Here is a 25,163-nt window from a genome sequence, read left to right as displayed (position 1 = left end):
AAAAGGCCGTGAAGCATTGGAACAGGCTGCCCAGGGAAGCGCGGCAGTCCCCATCCCTGGAGGGGTTCAAAAGGCGCACAGATGAGGTTCTTAGGGACATGGTTTAGTGCCAGAGTTAGGTTGTGGTTGGACTCAATCTTGAGGGTCTCTTCCAACCGAAACGATTCTGTGGTTCTATGGTCATCTGGTCCTGCTGCTGGGGAGCTCCTGCTACATCTACAGCAATAGGTGGGGCATCGCTCTGCCCTTCGCTTGGTCTCTTACCGTGCAAAACACGTTCCTGCCGGGCTTTAAGAACTAATCACATTCCGTCTTATCGTCTCTATCTGCAGAGCTGCCGTGCACTTCCCTTTTGCCCTCGGCAGTACAGCCCAGCCATTACCGAGTCTGTAAAATCCTTATTACGGCTGGCTGATGAAGCTCTCTCCCTCATCACCCTTTCTCTGCAGAGACCTTTGTTGGAAACACAGATTATTACATTTTTCATGCCAATTTCATTAAAAAAAATCTGAAAGGAAAACTAATTGTGCTTTGTGATACTTAGGGAAATTAAGTCTTCAAGGAAATGTAATCTTCAGCTCTTTATTTGACTGCAAATGCGTTAATTTATTTAATTGTATCATCGATCAACACAGTACATATAATTATTACCACTATATAATGGATTGGAAAAAATTTACTGTCATTGCCTGTGTAATCAGATATGCTCTTGTTACTAATTTCTAAACAGCATCGATGGAAAAAAATGACCTTCCAGGCTTAATTTCATGCCCTACTTCCTGAAAAATGAAATGGGAAGTGAGCACACACAAAAACCAGCACAGATGCAGAGTACGAGGCTGGTAACATCTGCCTTATTTGCTGCCCCCTCTGCCATTCATATAACTGAACTCATTTCCCTGTCCTTTGATATTACATTTCAAACAAAATCTTGAGCAGACCTCATCAAAACAATCCTCCGGGCATTCAATTTCCATTCCCTCTGTCTTGCAGGTACAAATTATTGCTTCATTTTACATGTGCAGGGACATTGAAAGCCCTGAACAGGCACTAGAAGAGAAAGTATGAAATGGAATATTTAATGAAAGGCAGCAGCTGAGCTCTCTGAGAAATCAAAAGCTGCTGATCTGGAGGATCCATTGAAGGAATTTTTATTAATCTTATTACCCTAAAGAATTGCTTTTTATATATGTTTTTCAAACAGCATCACAACAGGCGCTGCAGCGCGAGCACCGTGCTCTCTGCTATTGACAGAAGCGATGCGGTATTTGAGTGTGGTTTTAAACAAGGCTGGCAGCATCTTCCACCATTATCAGCACTTTGATAGTTTAATTAACAGTATTTATTATTATTTATTAGAAGTATAATTCCAGCATGCTAACAAGCACCTCCAGTTCCTTTTACAGTGAGGGGCCTTCTATACAATGTCCAGCAAGTGGTGTAAATGTTACACCCGGTTACCCTAGTGTTTGGCACATGTATGTATATACATGGCATATACATAAAATACATATATATGTAAATATATGTATATAGGGGGTTTGTAACCTTTAAAAAGCGATGGATGTTCACACAGAAGCAAGCCCTCCAACAGGATTTCATTCATTTATACATTTTTAAGACAAGCTGGTTTTCACCTGGGAAACCTGGGTTTGTGTTAATCTGACAGGCAAGACCCAAACCCCAAACGGGTGTTGGAGGAGCGACTGTTCACCAGGAACCACAGCAGCAGATCACACAAGCTTTGCGTGACTTCCTTTCCAACAGGACAGGTTACGTGCACAAGCAGCAGAGCATAAAGCAAGCCTGGATTTAAAAAAAACAACAAGGCAGAACTATATATAAACATTTATTTTTTTACTAAATGGACGTAAGAACAGCGTAATTCTTTAAGTGACAGATTTCAATGAAAATCTAAAGAAAATGGAAATATATGACAGTTCAAACACACAGAGGATAAAATAATCGCACTACAGGCACCTAAAGTTACCACCATCTCATTTCGCACCATTAGAGCAAGATTATTTTCACTGCAGCTTAGCAGTTTTGTCTCAATCACTGGGAACAAGATGTTTCGACTGAAGTAACCCAAGCAGCTGGATTCTTTTAAAAGGCCACTGACTTTCTACAGTTTGTAAAACAAACTTCTTTATAAACATGGATCTGGGCTTGTTTTGTTTCTAGTGAGAAGTAGCCTAACAATCACATAATGGAATTAGGCTCCTTGAAACACTGCTGGAGGAAGAAAGGCGCAATAATTTGTGTACAATATGTACAGGTGTGATGAAGTATCAAACCATACTTTTTTTTTAAGAAAGCACAAAAATCCCTGTGGCAGGGAGACGAGTAGCAATATTCCATTTTCAGAAAGTATCAAGTGAGATCCGGCTCCATGTAGGTGGTTCTCGCAGAGCTCTTGGCATTAACCGGCTGCAACGCCTGCAATCTGCCCCAGAGACCGGGCACAACTTCAGGGGTGCGAGACACTCAGCGGGCTGCGTCCTGTTGCGACTGGTCCTGACGGAAATGGGACTGTGGTTGTGCAGCGTTGACCAGGTCACCCTTACAACACGGAGAAGCCATATCCATTTACGGGGATTTAATCTTAAAGCAGATCTTCTGATGTTTTACATGTATTTAATTCTAACGTGAAGATCTAAAGAATCAAATTACAGCTCATCGAATAAAAATAAAAACATTACACTTCATTGGGTATTGCTATGTTTAGTTCAAGAACTCAAGGGCAGGGCTTGCAAACAGTTTTCCAAAAAGATCAATTTATTTTGGTGGGTCTGTATTAATTCCATATTTTTCCTTGAGAAGCTTAAGCTGTTCCTCTTTCTTCTTTGTGTCCATCTTTTGGAATGCCTGTAATTAGGAAAAGAAAATACATGAGAAGGTCAAAACACAAATCTCATCTTATGACACGTTATTTCCCCGTAACTGCAACCAACATCACTATGAACTACATCAACACCCCACACAAACAGTGTTGTTTCCTTATGGCCCTCGGAGAACATCACAGTTCCTTGGACACCGTCAGCAACGGGCAGAACATTAGGAACCAGAGACTTTCCACCTGTAAACAACATCTCACATCTTGTTGCAACTGCGCCCTTTTAAGGCCCCTGCTGCCTCTTCTCCCAAGTATGCTCACTAGAAGCAGAGTTTTTCACACTCGTGCTCCAAACGTACGTTTTCTTGGCACACAAATCACCAAGCAAAGATGAAATCCTAAGAATTTGTCCAATCCACTCCCTCTACCACTTGGGATTTATTTCTTAAAGATATCCAAGCAACTGGTTTTTCAAACTTTTTGTGTGTTAGCTGTGTTCACAGGTAACTTAAAAACCCCCAGGTGTACGTACCCTGTTTGCATTATAGTACAACACGACAAGGTATCTGTTGCACACGTTGAATCCCGACAGGTGATCACAAGCATTTTTGGCATCAAAAATGTCTTCATAGACCACGTAGGCTGTTCCTCTAGTTTCGGGAGTGTTTCCACTGCAGAGCAAGATCAGTTTTAACATTAAACAAAATAAACAGAATAGTTCTATTAGTCTTTAGCAGTGACTGAGATAAGATAAACTGAAGCAACTTTGCAAAAAAATAGTTTGTTATTTTTTTCAGGTATTAAAACACCTCCCTGCTTTCGCAACACTCTCTACTTACAGTTCAGGGTCGGATACGACAGAAAAGGTGAAAGAGGCATGTGCTGCATTATGCTCCTCAGTAAGGGAAATTCACCTCTCCACAACAACTATCAGGAGCTGTGGCTGCCAGGGGTTGTCATATTGCTGGAAAGCCTTTTAAGTTTTTATTACAGCAATTAGCTTGTTTTATTTAATAATATGGGGCCAGGCAGTCAGTTAATGGCCGTCTGGATCAGATGTCTCCCTAGGATGGAATATGGCTCTTGGCACATCACAAAGTCAATTGAAGAGGGTCCGAACAGCCCTGTGGGTGCACAACCAGCACCCACCGCACCATCAACCCAATTGCCTTTGCCCGAGGGACAGGAGACACGTCTGGGCACATCACGCTAACGAGCCCAGAGAGACTGCAGAGCTCGCAAACCCAGAAGGTCTCAGCTAAAAGATCGTCACAGCGAACTTAATAATCAGAAGAAGTGCCTGTGAGGTGCTCGCTTCTGAGAAGGGAACTCCTGACAACAAATGATATCACATATATCCACACCGGGACGTGAACAAAAATGAAGAGGAGAACGGGATGAAAACTGCAGAACGCACAACAGTCTTTCCAAAGATTTTTGTTGCACGTTATGCCTGGTCTCACAATGACGCCAGGATTTCTGTGGAAAACAAGGGGAAACCCTGGCCCTGAACCACAGTAGGTCCCCTGCCCACATTTGTTTCCTGAAGGTGATTCTACACGTTAACACTTGGTTCTATACACTGAACAATCATTTTTAATCACTATGGCTCTGGAATGAGCACATCTATTTGGGGTAGTTAGGTTTGGTCTGTTTAACTGTTTCTGTATTTACATCCTACAAAGTCATAACAATATCTTGTGGGTTAATTACCTGCCCTGGTCTCAGAGCATGGGGAAACAGAGAGTGATGTAAATGACAAAGGCACATTCTGCCCCAATTCAATCAGCAACCTAGTTGAGAACTCAGAGATACTGCAGGTTCTTTTGCGAACATCCAGATAAGAGCAGCACAAAAAAAACCCATATCAAATATAAACTACACTTCCTTTCTATTTGTACATCTATCGAAATGTGACTTACAATGTTTTTAAGTATTAAAAACCGAGTTCTATTTCCCCTCCTTCCCCTTCCTAAATATTTTTCAAAAGACAAAAACAAAGTCCTTTTATATGAGTTTCAATACTCCAACCATCCTTAATACGGTTCTCAAAAGCTCTACCTGAATTCCATCTTCAGCCAACTCTTTCTGCAGAACATAATACAAACCAGACAGAATTATGGTTTAATTCACAGCATTTCGACAACTCAGGATAACAAGGAACACCAGAGCTTTGGTCTTCAGTATTTGAAATAACTAAAGAGAAGAGCATCAGATTTGCTGCAGACATTGAATCACAGAATAGTTTGGGTTAGAAGGGACCTTCAAAGCTCATCCAGTGCCACCCCTGCCATGAGCAGGGACATCTTCACCAGATCAGGTTGCTCAGAGCCCCGTCCAGCCTGGCCTGGGATGTCTCCAGGGATGGGGCATCCACCACCTCTCTGGGAAAACTGGGACAGCGTTTCACCGCCTACATTGTAAAAGATTTCTTCCTCGTGTTTGGCCTGAATCTCCCCTCCTTTAGTTTAAAACCATCACTCCTTGTCCTATCACAACAGGCCCTGATAAAATAGCTGCCCCATCTTTCTTATAGGTCCCTTTTAAAGCACTGAAAGGCCACAAAAAGGTCTCCCTGGAGCCTTCTCTTCTCCAGGCTGAACACCCCAACTCTCTCAGCCTGTCCTCCCAGCAGAGCTGTTCCAGCCTCGGATCATTTCTGTGGCTCCTCTGGCCCCTCTCCAACAGGTCCATGTGTGTCCTGTGCTGAGGGCTCCAGAGCTGGACACAGAACTGCAGGTGGGGTCTCACCAGAGCGGAGCAGAGGGGCAGAATCACATCCCTTACGCATAACCTCAGTGCATTTTAAAATAATATTACAGTCAGATCACTTTATCCACGGACTACGAGGCTTGGGGACAAGCTATATCTGACATACAGGCAGTTTATGGTATTTGTTCCTGGCTGACAGGTCCAGTAGCAACAGTAATATCTCCATTTTTCCTTTAGTTAAGTATCTAATAATCATTAAATACAAAATCTGGTCGTATTCAACTTTTGCCTTTTTTTACCTTTAGTTAAGGTAAAAGGCTAGCTGTATTTAAGAATTACTTAAGAAAGTAAGCCTCTCATATTTTTACTAAGTGACCAAAGTTCATTCAAATTCAAGATTTTTCAATTTATCTACTGGCAACAATACTTTCTAAGAAGTTCACAAATAAGAGAAATATTATCGCCTCCATCTCTGGCCCACAGGGATACTGCTAAAGTACATTTAAATCTTTCAGCTGTGAAATCCAGTTGCTATTTACTGAACTAGGAATGCTGACATAAGACAGATAAAACTAAAGCATATCAAATCCTTCACTTTTCAAAGAAATATAAACACTTACACTCTGATTTGCCGAATAGGTCCATATTTCCCAAAAATATCATACATTTCCTCCGCTGTGATTTTATAGGGCAGGTTCCTAATATACAGGATCCGATTGACTTCTGGAGGGAGCCGAATCTGATGGAGAAACAAGCAGCGTGTTACACCTGGAGCGCTCACTTTAAACCTTACAAGTAGCAGCCTGCTAGATCCTGGGGCTAATGGCACTGAGAGAGTCCGTGTGCCCCACTGGTCCTTTTTTTAACCCTCCACAGACACTAATTTCAAAGAACGTCCTGAGTTGGAAGGACCCACAAGGATCACAGAGTCCAACTCCTGTCCCTGCACAGGACAACCCCACAGTTCACACCGTGTGTCTGAGGACGTTGTCCAGTCTCTTCTTGAACACTGTCAGGCTTGGGGCCGTGACACCTCCCTGGGGAGCCTGTTCCACTGTCCAGCACCTGCTGGGTGAAGAACCTTCCTCATGTCCAACCTAAACCTCACCTGGCACAAATTCCTGCCATTCCCTCGGGTTCAGCGAGCCCTGCCCCGAGGGGGAGGCGGAAGGAGCCCAGAGGCGGCGGGAAGGCCTGTTCCCTGCCCCGGGCCGCTGGACCCCTCCTCGCCTCACACCCCGCCAGGCTGCTCGGGAGGGCTGAAGAGAGAAAGGAAAGCACTCACATTGGCTCGCTTGGCCGCTTGCATCGCCATGGCGCCGGCAGGAGAGAGGGGACCGCGGCCTGGGAGAGAAACCGGCACAAAACGGGCCTCCGCCGCGAGAAATCACCTCAGCGGGAGCCCCGGATGCTATCCCAGACTGCACCGCGCCGGAAACCCCGCCCCTCAGTCTCTGTGCCCCTGCGCCGAAGAGGCGGGGGGGGGACAGGGACGTGACCTGAGCGGCTACCCCGCCCATCGCCCCGCCCCCTCTCCCTATGGCCCCGCCCCGGGCCCGCGCGGCCGCCTCAGCCCAGAGCGCGGGATCGCGGGTTCCCCGGGCCCTGGGGCGCCCCCTCCCGGCGGCCCCGGCAGGGAGAGTCCCCGCGGTGTGTGCCGGCCCGGCAGCGCCGCAGCCAGCGTCTCGGCGCCTCAGCGAGGGGAGACGGACGTTCCTGTTAGAGAGCAGTGTAGGGGAAAGGGACCTGGGGTCCTGGTGCACAGCAGGATGACCATGAGCCAGCACTGTGCCCTTGTGGCCAGGAAGGCCAATGGTACCTGGGGTGTATTAGAAGGGGGGTGGTTAGTGGGTCCAGAGAGGTTCTCCTTCCCCTCTACTCTGCCCTGGTGAGACCACATCTGGAATATTGTGTCCAGTTCTGGGCCCCTCAGTTCCAGCAGGACAGGGAACTGCTGGAGAGGGTCCAGCGCAGGGCAACAAAGATGGTGAAGGGAGTGGAGCATCTCCCTTATGAGGAAAGGCTGAGGAAACTGGGGCTCTTTAGCTTGGAGAAGAGGAGACTAAGGGGGGACCTTATTAATGTTTATAAATATATAAAGGGTGAGTGCCATGAGGATGGAGCCAGGCTCTTCCCGGTGACAACCAATGATAGGACAAGGGGCAATGGGTACAAACTGGAACACAAGAGGTTCCACTTAAATATGAGAAGAAACTTCTTCTCAGTGAGGGTGACAGACACTGAACAGGCTGCCCAGGAGGTTGTGGAGTCTCCTTCTCTGGAGACATTCAAAACCCACCTGGACATGTTCCTGTGTAACCTCATCTGGGTGTTCCTGCTCCGGCAGGGGGATTGGACTGGATGAGCTTTCGAGGTCCCTTCCAGTCCCTGACATTCTGTGATTCTGTGCTTCTGTGGCTCCTGTCAGGCCAGGGCAGCGGGAGCTCTGGAGAGTAGGAACAGGACCAGGAGCCGGGACTGGCAGTCGGTGCCCAGTGTTTTCACCTGCATGGAGGAGCACTGGGTGGGTTTTGTTTGTGTGTTCAAGACATGGTGTGAGAGATGCAACGTGAACCTTTTTATTAGGACAAGAGGAGACAGCTTCCAGTTGCACCAGGGGAGGTTCAGATTGGATATCAGGAGACATTTCCTCTCAGAAAGGGTTGCCAGGCATTGGAACAGGCTGCCCAGGGCAGTGGTGGAGTCACCATCCCTGGAGGTGTTCAGAAGACGTGTAGATGAGGTTCTCAGGGACATAGTTTAGTGCCAGAGTTGGGTTATGGTTGGACTTGATGATCTTATGGGTCTCTTCCAACCAAAATGATTCTATGATTAACGTGTCCTGTAAGGCTTTGCTGTACCTCTCATATTTGGCATCCTCCCACAATAAATCATTCCGGATTTGGAAGCAGAATAGGCAGATTCTCTGCTTGTCAAACACCCCTAACAATTCTGTCCCTCAATAAACCACATCAGTAGGCCTTTCTTTAAGATGAAGCAGGCATTTCGATGACAATTTTGCCAATGTTCTTGTTTTCTTCCATGACCCTGTGTGTCTCTGCAATCTCATGAAGAGAGTGAACGCTGTCGACAAACGGTTGGAGACGAGGGGAGGTTCCTTCAGAAAAATGTGGCAGCACCTCTTCTGTGAAGGCTTTCACCAGCCGTTCCTTATACTGAACAAAACAGGAAAGCGTTTGGAAGATTATTTGCAACCATTTCATTCACAGAGCTATCTCTTAGCACAGCATACACAATATGCACAGTTCTCAAGGGGACACTTTCTGACATTTTTATAGTGAGACAGACATGTAAACCTCTGGCAGGTGTAAATTACAAACAAAAAGAAAACTTTTAGTTTAATTAGGTTTTAATTGAATGAAATTGTCCAAAACAAGTGGTATAAGATCAGTGCAGAACCGTTTAAACTTGAACTGACAAAGTTATTGAGAACAGTATGTATTAAACCATGGACAGTATCTATCTTAGGGCTCTGCACTTCTGTCTTTTACTGTAATATCTGAGAATTTTTCACATAAAGTGAGTTTCCATTGGTAACTTCTGGACATTCAAAGGGCCTCAGTGTCTACTTTGAAAAGCAATCTAATAGTGGTTTTTCTTCCCCAACCCACCCCGACTTGATCAAGTTGCCTGATCGCTTGAGTTTCGGCTGGGTGCAGAGTGGCTGGAGAGCAGTCAGACAGAAAGGGACCTGGGGGGACTAATTGACAGGAAGCTCAACATGAGCCAACAGTGTGCCCAGGTGGCCAAGAAGGCCAACGGTATCCTGTCCTGTATCAAAAACAGCGTGGTCAGCAGGACAAGGGCAGTGATCCTTCCCCTGTACTCTGCACTGGTGAGGCCACACCTGGAGTATTGTGTTCAGTTCTGGGCCCCTCAGCTCAGGAAAGACATTGAAGTGCTGGAGCGGGTCCAGAGAAGAGCAACACGACTGGTGAAGGGACTTGAACATAAGACCTATGGGGAGAGGCTGAGGGAGCTGGGGTTGTTTAGTCTGGAGAAGAGGAGGCTTAGAGGTGAGCTCATCACTCTCTATAACTACCTGAAGGGCAGTTCTAGCCAGGTGGGGATTGGTCTCTTCTCCCAGGCAGTCAGCAATAGGACAAGGGGGCATGGGCTTAAACTCTGCCAGGGGAAATTTAGGCTGGATATTAGAAAGAAATTCTTTACAGAGAGAGTGGTCAGGCATTGGAATGGCTGCCCAGGGAGGTGCTGGACTCACCGTCCCTGGAGGTTTTTAAACTGAGATTGGACATGGCACTTAGTGCCATGATCTAGTAAACGGACTAGAGTTGGACCAAGGGTTGGACTCGATGATCTCTGAGGTCTTTTCTAACCCAGTCGATTCTGTGATTCTGTGTGATTCTGTAATTTTGCAATACTTTCCAAAGTATGCAGTAACACTTCAAGGTGGTGCTTGTTTGGTAAGAATGTGTTAGATTCTGCCTTAATACTGGTATCAAAGCTCTCAAAAGATCGAACTGTATACACTGCTGATGGCCATTACTTACCTCCTTGTCTCGTGATCGCAACAGACTTGTATGGATGCTCGCTCTTTTGGAAAGCAGCCTGGCAAACAAATCTCCGTGTACTTCACCTCCACTCAGCAGTCCATAAACGATCCACCGGCCGTCAGTGCTCAGACAGGCAAGATTCTTCTCCCAGTATGAGCCACCAACGCAATCTAAAATCAGATCTACTCCGGAACCTCACACAGAAACAGAAAAGATTGCAGCAAGGTAGTCGAGCTGCGTTAAAGGCAGGATCATTTCAGGCAAAACTAAAACTGTGGGTTTTATACGCACAGGATCAATCCTACAATTCTTATTTAAATCTTCCTACTGAAATTAGGAATTGCCAAAATGATTTGTCAGGAATTCCAGAATCAGGCACCATAAAAGCCAAAATCATTGTAGATATCCAGATGCAGACTCGGTCATAAACCATCCCAAATGCTTAGAAAACCAATTTTTTTCTAAGAGAAGAGAACTAAGTTTTGTTCCCATATTCAAACGCTTAGAAAGCCAAGTACAAGGGTTTAGTCTCACAGTTCCTTGTGGAGGCACCAATAACACAGGCACAATATTTATGCCCCAAATGAATGTAAAGCCAAATAAAACAAACCATGCAGAAAACAAGCACAATTAAACTAAGGAAAAATAGATTTTGGGGCTGGACAGGACGTCAGGTTGTGCTAACAGGGTCATTGCTGTCTTCACCGACTAAGGTGACAGTTAAACCTGAGTAGATGTACATATACATTAGGAGGTACGCATTCCTACTCTGGCAGTGTCTTTCACATGGAGGTTCTCACCTTGGGTGAACGCCAAGACCTTTTCACTAAAATCTTCATTCTTGTAGTTGAACCCCGCAGCTGCTCCGGCGTTCGCTGTCGCTTTCAGTTTCTCTTGAGTCCCTGCTGTCACGATGGGAATCGCTTTTGCCAGCCTCACCAGCTGAATGGCTGCCAGGCCAACTCCGCTCGCTCCAGCGTGGATCAACACTCGCTCGCCCTCCTCTACTTTACCTGAAGGAGGACGTGAGGGAAGTGTCACCCTTTTGGCATCACCTTCGAATTAAAACATGATCAGGGTGGAAAATCCTGAAGAAAAGGTGAAAGAGATGCCCTTGAGTAGGCTTTGTTTACATCTTCGTATCCTTCATAAAGGAAACAAATCCAGAACTAACACAGCTCACTGTGTAATGACCGGACTCTATTTTACTGACTTGAGTGTAGTGACTTGAGCTTGGCTTTGTCCAGTTCCGGGCACCTGTGACCAAGCTGCTTCGGGAAGTGCAGTCGGCATTTTTATACCAACAGAAAACATACTCAGAGGATGTTCATACTGAAAAATCAGACACTCGGCAACAGAGAAATGCCAGAAGCACTGGGTAACGTTCAGGACCAGTTCTACCTATCATTTTGCCATCTACCAGTTGCCCTAAACACATTTGTTTGTGTTCCACTGGTTGCTACTGGAATTGAGGCATCCAGAGACATGGTCCTTATTGACTACAGATGCCCAGGAAACAACAGTGGTTGAGGTAACTTTCCTTTAGTAAGGAAATTTACTTGTTCATAGCTCCTGTTCTTTAGAGGAGCTTTTAGATGCTACTGCTGAAGAGGGCAGAAGAAGGATATTTGTCAACTGGGGAAAACCCTGGCAAGTGCTACTGTTAGTGCTTCTGTAGCACACTTTTAGAATTAAGAATGTGAGCTTATGTCTGCTTTAAATCAGCTCAGAGGGGATTTTACCAACAGTTCATGTCTCTGTGAAACAAGGCACAAGAAGATATTGTCTGCTGTAGATCCAGACAGTGGGAAAGTTCCTCATATGCTCACAGCTGCTGCAAAGTCAAATCTTTAGCAGTAGGATGCATTTGCAGTTGTTTGGAGAACACGTATGTTATTTCAGGGTTTAGGCTGAATGGAAATTGCCAATCAAACCGGGAAATATAGACTAAAAGAAAACTGACCATCTTCCCATATCCTTCCTTGTAAATATGCAATCGGCAGAGTAAGTTGTGACTGGGGAGGTGTGGTCAAGATTTTGGAATTTGGTTCTGGCGTACCGGATTTGGACCGGTGACAGAGAAAGAGCTCTTCAAAGGCCAACAGCATTCAGATGGAGGCAACAAACGGAGGACTTCGTAGCGGAAAGGAAGACGAGCAGTTTTGGTGGGATAGATTCGCAAATACACCTCTCACCTACAAAACGCAGCAACTGGAAGGCGGTTAGCCAGGCTTCGGGGATGGCTGCAGCCTGAACAAATGTCATACCCCCGGGAACTGGCATCAGGTGGCCTTCGGGTGCTGTGACATATTCCGCCTGGCCACCGCCGGAGAGCAGAGCCATCACCGCATCGCCGATCTTCCACCGGCCCTTGCAGCCAGGTCCGAGCCCCACCACACTCCCAGCTGCTTCTAAGCCTAAAATATCACTTGCTCCTTTGGGGGGAGGATATTTCCCTCTCCTCTAAAATGAAAGAAAAAAGAGGGCAAAGGAGGAAAAGCCACATGTCAATGATTGTAATGACCTGCAATAAGTTCCTTTTTATTTAATCCTGATTTCACACTGTGCAGATGTTGCAGTAATTTAAGGATCTTCTATCCTCTGGCAACACTCTTGTTTCCTAATTATGTTTTATACTTAAAACTCTGTGTGCAAATTCAATTTATTGTGAGTGCCCTTTGTCCAGGCCAGTCCATGCTATTATGTATGCTATTAGGTATTATGACCTCCAGTTGCAGAGCATGGCTTTCAGCTCAAATTAAAGCAGGTCAGACTTAACAATTTGAAAGTGATTTTTCCATGCCAGTGGGACATTTCATGTTTATCTCAAATGCCCAGAAAATGGTCTAAGCATCTAGAAAGACCAGAGGTTTGGTTTTATATCTTTTCTTGAAAGGCCACTGCCTTTCCACGCCGCCCCAGCATTGCAGTGACTCAGAATATTTATCTGCTGAATCAACAGACACCTCTTCTTTCAGCCCTATGAACTCTCCCATCCAAATGCTCACTAGGTCCAATCTCCTTTAACTCTTCAAATTTGTCAAGACTTCAGATAGGGGCTTGAAAAATTAAGTGTTCTTTTCAGGTGCATAAATCTTCTTATCATACCTGGAGTAAATCAGCCCTATTCAGAGCGCTGGCAGAGACCTTCACGAGAACTTCTCCTTCTCCTGGATGTGGTTTTATCACTTTTTTCACATACAGATTTTCTGGGCCTCCTGGGCAATCGAAACAGGCTGCCAACATTTTATCTGAAAAACAAAACAAAACCCAGCATGAATTCAGGCAGCTGGAAAATCTCGGTAAGCAGTAACCACAGCTCCACAGACTCCACTTTGTAGGAGGACAACACAGTGACACAGTTTGAAGGTAGAAGAGGGGAGGGCTGCCAGAGAAAGCCGAGGAGTTATAATGCAGTGAAATACATTAAAATTGAGATACATCATTGCAAAAGCCATTTGACAAAGCACAAAGATCACCTTGCGTTATAGGCCCTAACTCTGCACAGAATCACGTGTGGATCCAGCAGCACTGACCTCCCACCCTCCTGAACTGTAAAATCCTTTACTTGTGAGTTCCGGCATGCTTAGGGCCCCAGTGCTCACCCGACCAAAGGACACAGGCTCTTAAATTAGGAGACACAAATGGGATTTTAAAACCCTCAGGAGAAAGAGCCTTTATTTGACACATCTAAAACCATGTAAGTGCTGCCTTATGATTCAGCCCACAGATGGCAACTTGAAGATACACAAAGGCACAATGGCAAGTTAGTGCGAATGATATATAACAAATTATTATTTAAATTCCTGTTTATTTCCCTTGCCAGAGCAAGTGATTCTTGTGTGCCCAATCCCACTGCTGCCAGAGTCTTTCAAGTAACTCCTCAGTCACTTCTCCTGTGTTTCTCGCTTTTTGGCACCAACAGTTGTTGAGATGTGCTGAGATATCCAACCTCCTCCCTCCCGGCAAAATCAAAGCTGGAGCAGCCTTCCCTCTGTCCCCCTGGTGCTGGCTGGAAGGAAATGAGAAAAAGAGAGAATCCCAACGGGAACGACTGTGTTTTTTCCCAAGAGCTGGTGCTATACTGAATGCAGTTTAGGGATGCCACCCGAAAACGTGTGCAGGGTGGGCTGCACACCAGAGCCTCTTCAGGTAAACGCCATTGTGTGCCAGACCACCATCACAGTATCACAGTATGTTTGGGATTGGAAGGGACCTCAAAAGATCATCCAGTCCAATCCCCCCATGGAGCAGGAATGCCCAGGTGAGGTCGCACAGGAACATGTCCAGGCAGGTTTTGAATGTCTCCAGAGAAGGAGACTCCACAACCCCCCTGGGCAGCCTGTTCCAGTGTCTGTCACCCTCACTGAGAAGAAGTTTCTTCTCAAATTTAAGCGGAACCTCTTGTGTTCCAGCTTGATCCCATTACCCCTTGTCCTGTCATTGTTTGCCACCGAGAAGAGCCTGGCTCCATCCTCATGGCACTCACCCTTTATATATTTATAAACATTAATGAGGTCCCCCCTTAGTCTCCTCTTCTCCAAACTAAAGAGCCCCAGCTCCCTCAGCCTTTCTTCATAAGGGAGGTGCTCCACTCCCTTAATCATCTTTGTTGCCCTGCGCTGGACTCTCTCCAGCAGTTCCCTGTTCTTCTGGAACTGAGGGGCCCAGAACGGGACACAATATTCCAGATGTGGTCTCACCAGGGCGGAGTAGAGGGGAAGGGGAACCTCTCTGGACCTACTGACCACCCCCCTTCTAATCCACCCCAGGATGCCATTGGCCTTCCTGGCCACAAGGGCACAGTGCTGGCTCATGGTCATCCTGCTGTGCACCAGGACCCCCAGGTCCCTTTCCCCTACACTGCTCTCTAATATGTAATTTCCCAACCTATACTGGAACCTGGGGTTGTTCCTGCCCAGATGCAGGACTCTACACTTTCCCTTGTTAAATTTCATTAGGTTATTCCCCGCCCAACTCTCCAGCCTGTCCAGGTCTCTGGATGGCAGCACAGTCTTCTGGAGTGTCAGCCACTCCTCCCAGCTTGGTGTCATCAGCAAACTTGCTGATAGTACACTCTATTCCCTCGTCTAAATTGTTAATGAATATATTGAATAATATTGGCCCCAGCACTGACCCCTGAGGCACTGCACTAGATACTGGCCTCCAACTGGACTCCGCACCATTGACTACCACTCTCTGGCTTCTCTCCTTAAGCCAGTTTGCAACCCACCTCACTACTCTATTGTCTAGACCACACCTCCTCAACTGAGCTGTGAGGATGCTGTGGGAGACTGTGTCAAAGGCTTTACTGAAGTCAAGGTAGACCACATCCACCGCTCTGCCATGCCCTCTGTAAAAATCACTTGCATTGTGATATCTGCACGGAAAAACCTAAATACGTATTTTATTATGAGTTGTAAGACAGCAAATATGGAATGATAAACACCTGGAAATCCCCAGAATGTAAATCTCCACAGGGTGGTGCTCTATGGCTGTTTCACAGTGAATAAACGCTTCCAATTGTTTGTGTAAAATGTAAGCTAAAGGCTTTTCTTGCTGAGGCTGGCTGTTTGTTCTTTTCAGCGGAACCATTTAATCCAGGCCCCCAAAATTCGTCTGTATTAACACAAAAATGGGAAGCCCACAAGATACCACCAAATAACAGATGCTTCTGCTCTTCTAATCTGTACAAATTTAGTCAATTAAAAATGAGATGATAAATAAGCTTTTGTCCCTCCTCCAACACAGTTCACTAACCTGCATTTTTTTCTTCGTTGCTAGAAGCAGACCCACAGAAATATTAAAAAATATATATACTGAGAATCCATTGCTTTCAAGTGCACGGAAAACCACACGAGTTGAAAAAACAAATTTCCAACTAAATGCAACAACTTCAAACTGTCAGATCCGACAGCAGTGACCCAAAATTACAATTTAAAGAAGTTATGGGGTTCCGAACACAAGTAGTAACTCACCTTTTTCCTGTAAAGAAGGGAGGACGTTCTCTGCACCAGAACAAACCCAGCCTGGCCCCGGGATCAGGGTCTGATCCCAGTTCCTGCTCTCCCAGCTTGCTCTCAGCCATTCCCCAGCACGTCAAGGGGTGGAACAGGACAAGGCTGTGTTTCACTTTGGAGGAAAAGACATGGGTAGAATCAGAAATATTAGTACATCTCACCGTTATTTCTACCTGCGGATCCGGCTGATTCTGCAGATTGAGCCATAAATCTGCTTTCCCGTTGGGCGTTGAGGTCGAGATCTGCTGCTCCCCCCAGCACACAGGGAGGTTTGCGCTGATGCCTTTGCTGTGCGGGTTTGTTTGTTCTGGGGCAGAGCAGCGAACTGCTGCTTTGATTGCTGAGCTCTGAGTAGCGCAAACCAGATTTACCTAAATTGCATTAAGAGCACATGAGCTGTGACAGTCCTTACGCTGTATATCCCCCGAGGACGCTTTGTTGTGCTCTTGTTCCTGTAAAAGTCAACGTTCAAAGTTTACAGGTTCACGCCCATCAGCCCAGTGCATTTCTACCTGATGTTTTAGCTGCCTGATCTCACTCTTGTTGAGTTTTACAGTACCCCCTAGAGGGAGAAGGATCACATCATGCCTTTTGCCATAACCTAGTCACTGGCTCTTGGGTATTTGAGAGTTGTCAAGGAATAAAACTGACACTTCAGAGTATTTAAAAATGATAAATCAGATGTCTGTCCATGTGTGGGGTTCTTCTGTGGATTTTTTTTCCTAACGATTTTGAGATGTTTTAGACTCAAGCTTTTAAACTCTTATTCGAAACGAAACTAATTTAGAACAAAATATAGCTGAAAATTCTTTTGTTCTCATATAACCCAAGAAGCTAATAGTTTATTTTTCTCTGCAGATAAAAAGATCTTGGAGCTTGGCCTTCTTGAGACCGCTCTTCACCTGGTGGTGCAGGCAGAACCTCCGCTGACCATGCACAGCAATGACTTCACTCAAATGTGGATTCTTTGATGTCTCACAGTACACACAGTCTGATTCAAACCTGGTAGTAATGTCCCTCCTCCCCAGTCCTCACAGAACTTCGCAATCCACTACAATCTAAAATAACTTTCCATAGTGGTCAATGACAATGCAAATTGATGTGTTAAAAAGATACGTTTTATTTGTAGTATTGAAAGATGTAAAGGACAATCTGAAAGTCTGTTAATGTAATAATTTCCCTTGTCCCTTAGGTCTGTGATGCTACATGTAACTTCTGTGCGAAGTTACTTTGCTTAGAGAGACTAATAATTTTTTTACCTAAAAACAGGCTAAAAGACAACATAAAAGAGATTAAGCAAAACATCTTAAACTACATCTTGAAGACATTGCTTTCTATTCCGTTAAGAAATTTAAATAATAAATACATGGGCTAGTCCTCTTAAGAGCACAGAGCCCTCAAGTGGTCTTGAAAAACAGTTGGAATGTTTTAAAGCAGTAGTTTCTTGTTTAAACTGGATAATCCTTTAAACTAATGTATTTCCTTCTGAGGTTGATGAAGTTCAAATCTTCTGCTGATTCAGCGACCTTCCTCTCTAAAGAAGTCCGCTATAATATAATAACACAAGGAAATCAATCAATCAATCAATCAATCAATCAATCAAATAAACAAACAAAACCCCAAACAACAAACAAACGAACAAACAAAACCACAAGATTAAAATCATATACAGAATTGTTGTAATGGAGATGCTTTTTTTTCAAGTTCAAATCCACCTCAGACTACACTGTACTTGAAAGAAGAGAGCTGTATTTCTAGCTGAAAATTAAAAATATTAACACCCATATTCATTAGGTATTACCTGTTTTAAAGAATAAATACCTGAGGACTTTAAATCATTTTCAGAAATCTCTTGTAACATGTGAAGAGAAACTATTCCATTTTCTTTTTGCAAAGAAACCATCTAGAATGGCAAGAATAAACTCCAGAAAATACACATTGTCAAAACTGCTGCATATGCGACCCTGGAAACACTTAGACCTCAGACTTTACTCAGGAACAGTGGCCAAATATGGATAATGTCACTGTTTGCAAGACCAAATAACTTGTGTGCAAATTGTTATAGGATTTTGCAAGTGTTGGCATTTTTTGCAGTCTCCATATTTTACACTTTATGCCTTTGTCCCCTGGCAGCAAAGAAGCTGGTATTAACTGTGATATGGCTCCTGAATTTATTTCTAAGCCAGATGAACAGACTTGGGGTTAAATAACATAACAGCACCTTTTGGATTTGCTTGAGATCCACTGATAGTATGGCAGAAAAAGACTAGGACGGAGCTAGTTCGAAGTTACCAGGAAATCTAAGGCCCAATTGTTATATTTAGTAAATCTCATGAATGCTGCCCTAGATGGAAGCAATCCCTTGAAAAGACTCCTCACCTGGCAGGACCGTTCTGGTTTGGTGGTATTTCATACCTGTTTTGTCTCAGTGATGAAAATCTATTGATTCTCTCAGTAGACTTAATCCACTGGACATCCTTGAGGTTACTGCTTGAAACTCTTTGTCCTGACCTTATGCCAAATGTTACCGGGATGGGAGATCTCTTTATTCCTCAGTTCATAGCCCTGCACATAAATGCCCTTCAGAATTCATGTAATTGTTACTGTGCCGGCCATACGTGTCAGTGACAAGACCTATAATACTTACTCTCTAACGGAGCTATCACAGCTCCTAAAGATGACAGGGATGAGGCAGAATCATATCTGGAGCACAAGAAAATCACAGCCCTCTAGGCAGCGCAGTGCTGGTACGATGGTTTTGTGCTCAACAATGGCCAAGAACAACAGAAAGCAGAACATAACATAACATAAAGCATCCTGGGGTTGCTCTGTTAGTTGAGGCTGAAATAAACATAGGAAAAATCCAAAAACCACGGGCAATCCACTTCACTCTTCTCCTGGCCTGTCTGCGGTCAGATGTGATTTGGTTACGCAGAGTGTGAAGAAGCGGAGAGACTGCAGTGGAGGCCAAACACAGACCCACCAGCCAACAACCAGGCTTCTGAGGGTCCAGCAGGCAAGTTTGTTTTAAAACCCGCATTATAGCCTCTAAAATCCTGTTCTTGATTGTAGCTTTTTGAATTACAAAAGCCTTTTGAAAAGGGTGTGCTGTAAAATTTTTTTAGTGAGAATCTTATAGCTCTTTCAGACTAAACAGCTTATGCCCCAAATCGCAAATTAATTCCACTTACTTTTAGGCACCTGAGCAAGGAATAAAAGCTAGGAGCACAGTGGGCCTACAATTTCATTCTTGTTCAGTGAAAGGAGACAGGTATATCCATAGGTTAAGTTGGATCTTATTGCTCTACAAAATACTCCTTAGAAATATCCTTGAGATTCCTTAGAAACTCCTTAGAATTACCTCTATGGTGGAAATCAGGGCTACTCTGGGAATTTGCTCTTGTGCATTTTATCCCTTTGGATGGTGTGATAAAATGATTGTATCCTTGATATGGAGTCAGCCAGGTATTACATCAATAAGATGTGTAAGTCTGTTATTTATCTCCCAGAGCAAGGACAGTGAGGAGTGTTTAATTCTTGCCAGCATGTCAGACAAAAGGAAAGCTATGTTTGTGATGCAATCAGGATTCTGCAGCTGATCTGCAAAGGGCTGAGGTTTGTAATATTCCTGAATGGGGAACAAAGACATGTTAACACTAAGTTTTTAAAACACTGAGCCCAAGAGAGAGGAACTTAAGAGGACTCGAACAAAGGAAATTTGGGCAGGAGAGGGAAGGAAATGGGAAAATGCGTTATAGAAGAGGTGCTTTCTTACTGTGAGATGAGGAAATTAGCTTCGTGATGTCTCAAGATTCACATGTAGGAGAAAAGACTCCAGGTTTCTTATAGAGACTAGGCTTTCTGGCTCTTGTGTCATTGAAGAATTGGACTGTAACGCAGACTATCAAAGCAGATGCTCTACAAAACTGTGCTTAAGACCTCAGCATCGGGCAGATGAGGTCAAGAAAATGTGACTGCCAGGTCCATTTTATTGAAGGTTAACTGGCAGAAAACGTGTGCCAGAACGGCCTGGGAAAAAGGGTTTGGCAACCTGTTCATACCCACATAGAGGCTTTGGAGCACAGTAGGTGGTGATATCTGGAGAGGGTTTAGCTGTGGAGCCATAACCATATCTGTGTTCAGATCTTCAGGATTTGGTGGTTCATTAGATTAATTTTTGAAGCTGTTTGCAAGGGTGGAGCTAATCCAGGAGACACCAGCACGCAGGCACACAGATACAGGCATTTCTCTTACCCAGTTTCTCCACAGCTTCCACACAGACACTGGGATACATGTCCCCTTTGTAAGTAGCAACCAGGATGAAAGTCTTTGTCTTCACAACTATCAGTCCTCTATCTGGCTAGATAAGACGGAAAAGCAGGTTACGAGGTTCTAAAAAGTACAGAGGTATAGATATCACCTTACGATTTGGGCCAATTACAAGTATTTTCTTTGCCAATCTACCTGTTTTCTTGGGGAAAAAAAGGCAAACACTGTCTAAAAGTCTAAGCCAGGATGCAGACAAACAGTGACTGCACATTCTGAAGACTGTTGGCTATTACAGCAGCTCAGTCAGATGCTTTTATTATATTGTCTATTCTCACTTCCATTGATTAATGTGTTGTTGCACAGCATTTGGAAGGAATGTTATCCTAGTGCTCGATGTCACATGCAAACGCATTGATAAATGCAAATAACTAGTATTTGAACATGAAAGCATGCCCAGTGTTTTATGAGCCCTGCCTCCCCAACTCTGCTTCACCAAACGGTAATAAGGAATGGAAAAAGACATTGCAAAGTGCTGCATTTTCCTGAATTGGGTTCCAAATTTAAGAGCGGCTCAGCCTGTTCTGCAAGTTGTGTTTACTGGGGAAGGGAAGAATTGAGAAGACCTCAGTAACAACCAGTTGGCTTCAGATTGTGTTACTTGGCAATAGTAACACAATTCTGCCATCCTGAGCATGTCCTCAGGTTCTGTTTCTGAATTTCATGGGTCAATTACTGAGGCTGGAGTCTCACAAGATGGGTCAGCTGTTGAACCAGGGCCTGCTCACCTGTGTCTGTTCTCCCTTCTTCAGTTACCTGCTCCTGCTACTTTATTCTGGCCTGTGAACTTGCCAGGTCCTCCCGTTAACCAGTTAATTCATTAATGTGGCAAGAAACCAACCCAGCAAAAAAAATGAAGTGATAGTATTTTGCCGCATTAGGAAGATGAACTGATTCAAAGGAGAATGTGACAGGCCCTGCAGATGGTGTTAGAGAGATGAATGGTGTTACCTGTGGAATTTGTATTATACAGCTGACACCTTTTTGTATTCTGCATCTATTTCATTAAACACCTGCTGGGAAGGTGATATGGAGAGAGTGGGAAAGGGAAGGGAAGGGAAGGGAAGGGAAGGGAAGGGAAGGGAAGGGAAGGGAAGGGAAGGGAAGGGAAGGGAAGGGAAGGGAAGGGAAGGGAAGGGAAGGGAAGGGAAGGGAAGGGAAGGGAAGGGAAGGGAAGGGAAGGGAAGGGAAGGGAAGGGAAGGGAAGGGAAGGGAAGGGAAGGGAAGGGAAGGAAGGAAAGGAAAGGAAAGGAAAGGAAAGGAAAGGAAAGGAAAGGAAAGGAAAGGAAAGGAAAGGAAAGGAAAGGAAAGGAAAGGAAAGGAAAGGAAAGGAAAGGAAAGGAAAGGAAAGGAAAGGAAAGGAAAGGAAAGGAAAGGAAAGGAAAGGAAAGGAAAGGAAATCAGGTGAAGTCTTTCTGCTTTTGTTACAGTATTCAGATAACCAGGCAGTGAGGAAAGGAAGTAGGAAGTCTCCAGATTTCTCAGGATGGCCACAGCTCTTGTCAACTTACATTTTGAAGATAAATGGAATGTTTATCTGCACGGACACATTTATAGCGCTTCTCCTTGAAGAAGAGTCCTCCCCTTCTAACTTGCAGTAAGTTCTGATGGAAAGCGTAGATAAGGTTTAAAGCATCGTCTGGTGGCACCTGTGTTAGTAGAGCACAGTGTTATGGACCAAAACCGCACCTCTTTGTGATGAACTGCTTTCCACCCTCCTGCTGTCTTTGATAGTTCACTTAAAATTACGGTGGAAAAAAACCCTTCTGCCTGGCCTTGATACTAGTTTCTGTACAGTCCACTATATTTCCAGTCTCATTTGAAACAATCTGCTTAGTCTATGGTTACTGTGTAGTCCCATTACTCAGTGACACTTCTCTAGGTCAGCAATGAGCCCAGTGGTGACTGAACCCTCCTGCTGAAAAGCAACATAGGGTAGGATGCAGCTCTCCCCAGTCCTGCACAGAGCTCACCTAAGGATGCCGATTTCATATATTCTTAGTGTAACTTTAGCAATTCCAGGAGACCAGATCATCACACCTCAGTGGGGCAGCACACACAAGTGACAAATCTGTTCATGCCAATGAGCTCTTGGGCTCAGCGTAGGTGTAACTGGGTCACTGGTTTGGCAGATTTATATCCAGCTGATTGGATGAGATGATCCAATGATCCCTTCTGGCCTGAAATTCCTTCAAGTCAGTGGAGCTGGTGATAATTTATACTGGTTGAGGACTTTGCTCTGGACCTCTGCCTGCAATTCACCTTGCTGAAGAGCCAGCAGGTTGGCATCTCTAAAAGCTGTGGTTTATATTAAAGATGATGTCAGTCTTACCTAGTGGACTGATGACTCTGCTGAGAATCGGCCCCCAGGGATGGGCAGGGTTAAGACAACGTTCTGTTTTAACCAGAACTTCATCCTCTAAACACATTTTTCTGAGCATCCCAAGGGCAGCAATGTGCAGCCATGGAAAAACTGCCTGAAAATGTCTGAGAGCTGGTCTCATGGGGGTTAGGAGGGCAACTGGTACCTTCCAACAACACAGCTGTGGTGTGGGGAGCATTTTTGAACTCCTAGAGAGTTCGCAGACTGTGTCAGGGCACGCACATCAGTTTGCCATGTCATATTATATATGATATATGAGTTAGGTTATGGTTTGACTCGATGATCCTGCGGGTCTCTTCCAACTAAAATGATTCTATGATTCTATGATATGACGAGAAGTGCTGTTATTCTCCTGTGTTTAGGAGTTGATGGAGAATGAAAACACATAAGCCACATCTATACCAGAAAATTTAAGGTGCCAGGGGGAAATTCTGGGTTCTGCCAGAACAGTCCAGGTAGAGTTTTAGCCTGGGCCAGCCAGCAGTTTCCCCAAGAATTCCCAGGCACAGTTTGCAAAATTCAAATGGCCAGGACCACTCCCCAGGGACAACCTGGAACAGCTGCTCTGTGCTGGGCTCATTCCACACCAGCAGGTCTCAGTGCTGGAGAACAGACCTACCTACATCTGCTTTACTGGTGGAATCATTGTGCAAAGTGGTTAAAAGTAGTTAAAAAAGGACTCATTGAAAATGACGGTTAAATGGCATCTTTTTTCCAAAAATCAAAGATGTTAAATTAGCAATCAGCTTCACCAGTTAAGCCTCTCAACACAGCAGTGGGGCTGTACCCATGTACTTCAGGTTCTGAGGCTGAAATAAGTGTATTTAGCGGAGTGCAGCACTCCCAGCTATTATCACTACTTTGTGCTCTGCATTCCCGGCATTTCTGCCTCTGCTGTCGCTTCCCAGGACGATCTTTGTTCTCTTACATTAAAGCCAGAGGTTGATGCACAGACTTTTTGTTGCTTTATGTCAATGATAGCTGCGTTTTCCACGTGCTTTGTTCTGAGAAGAGCGTCATTCAGCAACGCCTGAAGTTCATTCATTCTCCTTCCGTTCTGCAAAAAGAAGTTTAAATGTTCATTCCCCCTTCCCTTTTATGTTGGAAACCAGATCTTCCTCCAAGTGGAATTTAGGAGTTCTGGAATAAGTAACGCAGATAAGCAAAATAAAGTAAAAACCCTAAAAACAAGACAGCAGAAGAACAGACCAGCAGGATGACAATCACCTTTACCAGAGAGGCCATAAAGTCCAGTTACATTTTTATAGCGTAAGTATTTCAGGGTTCTTTTTTCCCTGGCATTTCATTTTCCACTCACTGAGGGTGAAAACACTAAGAAATCAGATAAAACTTGCTACAGCCTACAGATTAGTGCAGAAACAGGGGGGCTGAGGGTGGTTTCTGGGCCAAGCTTAACCCAAAACAAAAGTTATTTTCTTAAATGGTCAGGACTAACATGATTATTGTTAGACCTCGGGGTCAGTGTGTCACTGCTGAAGTGCTGCTTGGGAATAAATCTCACTTTTCTTTCAAGTGATGATGTTTCTGATTGTCTGCATAAGCAGCAACAAGAAAAATTAGATGCTGATGAAATCTTCAGAGAATTGCCAATAGGGTTCTGTTTGTGCCATTGTGTTCAAATCATAATTAATTAGTAGGAAAGCAGGATTTTGTTATCACGAGGGTACGGCCGTATCATACATCAGATTTTAACTTCTGTTTTGGTTTAATGAAAGCAGTATTACACGATAACATATGGAATCTTATAGCAGAATTTAGTAAACTAACTCTGGATAGACCTCGCAGCTTTATTGCTATGTCATCCAGAGGGGTTTGTTTTACATGATAGTGTTGTAAACGACATTAATATTGCAACTAGATAAAGCTATCAGGCCTATTAGGCAGCGGCCCCCTGAGGTGTCTCCATGGCAACCAGCACCCCAGGGAGCCCGACTGCGCCTGCGCGCCGCGCCTCCGTGTCCCGAACTACTATTTCCGGCATGCCTCGCCCAGGGAGCCATGCGCTGGGGGATGCTGGGAGTTGTAGTTTCTCTGTCTTTACCTCGAGGATGGCGGAGCGCGCTCGGCTCGGCTCGGCTCGGCTCGGCTCAGCTTGGCTTGGCTCGGCTCCTCCTTTCCTTTCGGGCTTGGCGCTGGCGGCGGCGCTGCCTCTCACCTGCTCCAGAGGCCGGCCATCCTCTCTCCTGATTGGCTCATTCACTCAGGCGCGCCCTTTCTGATTGGCGGAAGGCTTTACGCACGCTGACGGAGCGCGGGGGAGGGTGCCCAGTTCGGGTTGCCGTGGCAGCGAGGGACGCTGGACGGCCGGGCGCGGAGGGATCCGACGGTTC

General features: G+C 44.9%; 2 protein-coding genes across 7 annotated transcripts; both read right to left on the bottom strand.

The window, feature by feature from the left end:
• Positions 1–1,836: 1,836 nt before the first annotated feature.
• On the bottom strand, positions 1,837–7,019 carry SF3B6 (splicing factor 3b subunit 6). The gene is made up of 4 exons (XM_005510113.3): positions 6,834–7,019; positions 6,169–6,287; positions 3,369–3,507; positions 1,837–2,868 (listed from the first exon to the last, which is right to left on the bottom strand). Exons 1-4 carry the CDS (start codon positions 6,861–6,863, stop codon positions 2,779–2,781), a joined length of 378 nt encoding a protein of 125 aa, XP_005510170.1. The 5' UTR covers positions 6,864–7,019; the 3' UTR covers positions 1,837–2,778.
• Positions 7,020–8,111: 1,092 nt separating this feature from the next.
• On the bottom strand, positions 8,112–25,062 carry TP53I3 (tumor protein p53 inducible protein 3). Of its 6 annotated transcripts, XM_065055762.1 has the most exons (9): positions 24,875–25,062; positions 23,741–23,869; positions 21,941–22,078; positions 20,358–20,463; positions 13,192–13,334; positions 12,279–12,546; positions 10,884–11,096; positions 10,081–10,277; positions 8,112–8,724 (listed from the first exon to the last, which is right to left on the bottom strand). In XM_065055762.1, the coding sequence occupies exons 2-9, from the start codon at positions 23,855–23,857 to the stop codon at positions 8,536–8,538; spliced, it is 1,371 nt and encodes a 456-aa protein (XP_064911834.1). In that variant the 5' UTR covers positions 23,858–23,869; positions 24,875–25,062; the 3' UTR covers positions 8,112–8,535. The 6 variants fall into 6 exon arrangements, with proteins under 6 accessions (XP_064911834.1, XP_021153640.2, XP_005510168.2 ...); XM_021297965.2 differs by lacking the exons at positions 20,358–20,463; positions 21,941–22,078; positions 23,741–23,869; positions 24,875–25,062 and adding exons at positions 16,062–16,215; positions 16,516–16,633; XM_005510111.4 differs by lacking the exons at positions 20,358–20,463; positions 21,941–22,078; positions 23,741–23,869; positions 24,875–25,062 and adding exons at positions 16,062–16,215; positions 16,475–16,617.
• Between the last annotated feature and the right edge of the window lie 101 nt (positions 25,063–25,163).

This window comes from Columba livia, chromosome 3 (assembly GCF_036013475.1).
Source record: "Columba livia isolate bColLiv1 breed racing homer chromosome 3, bColLiv1.pat.W.v2, whole genome shotgun sequence".
Lineage (NCBI taxonomy): Eukaryota > Metazoa > Chordata > Aves > Columbiformes > Columbidae > Columba > Columba livia.
This window is presented reverse-complemented; position numbering and strand designations above follow the sequence as displayed.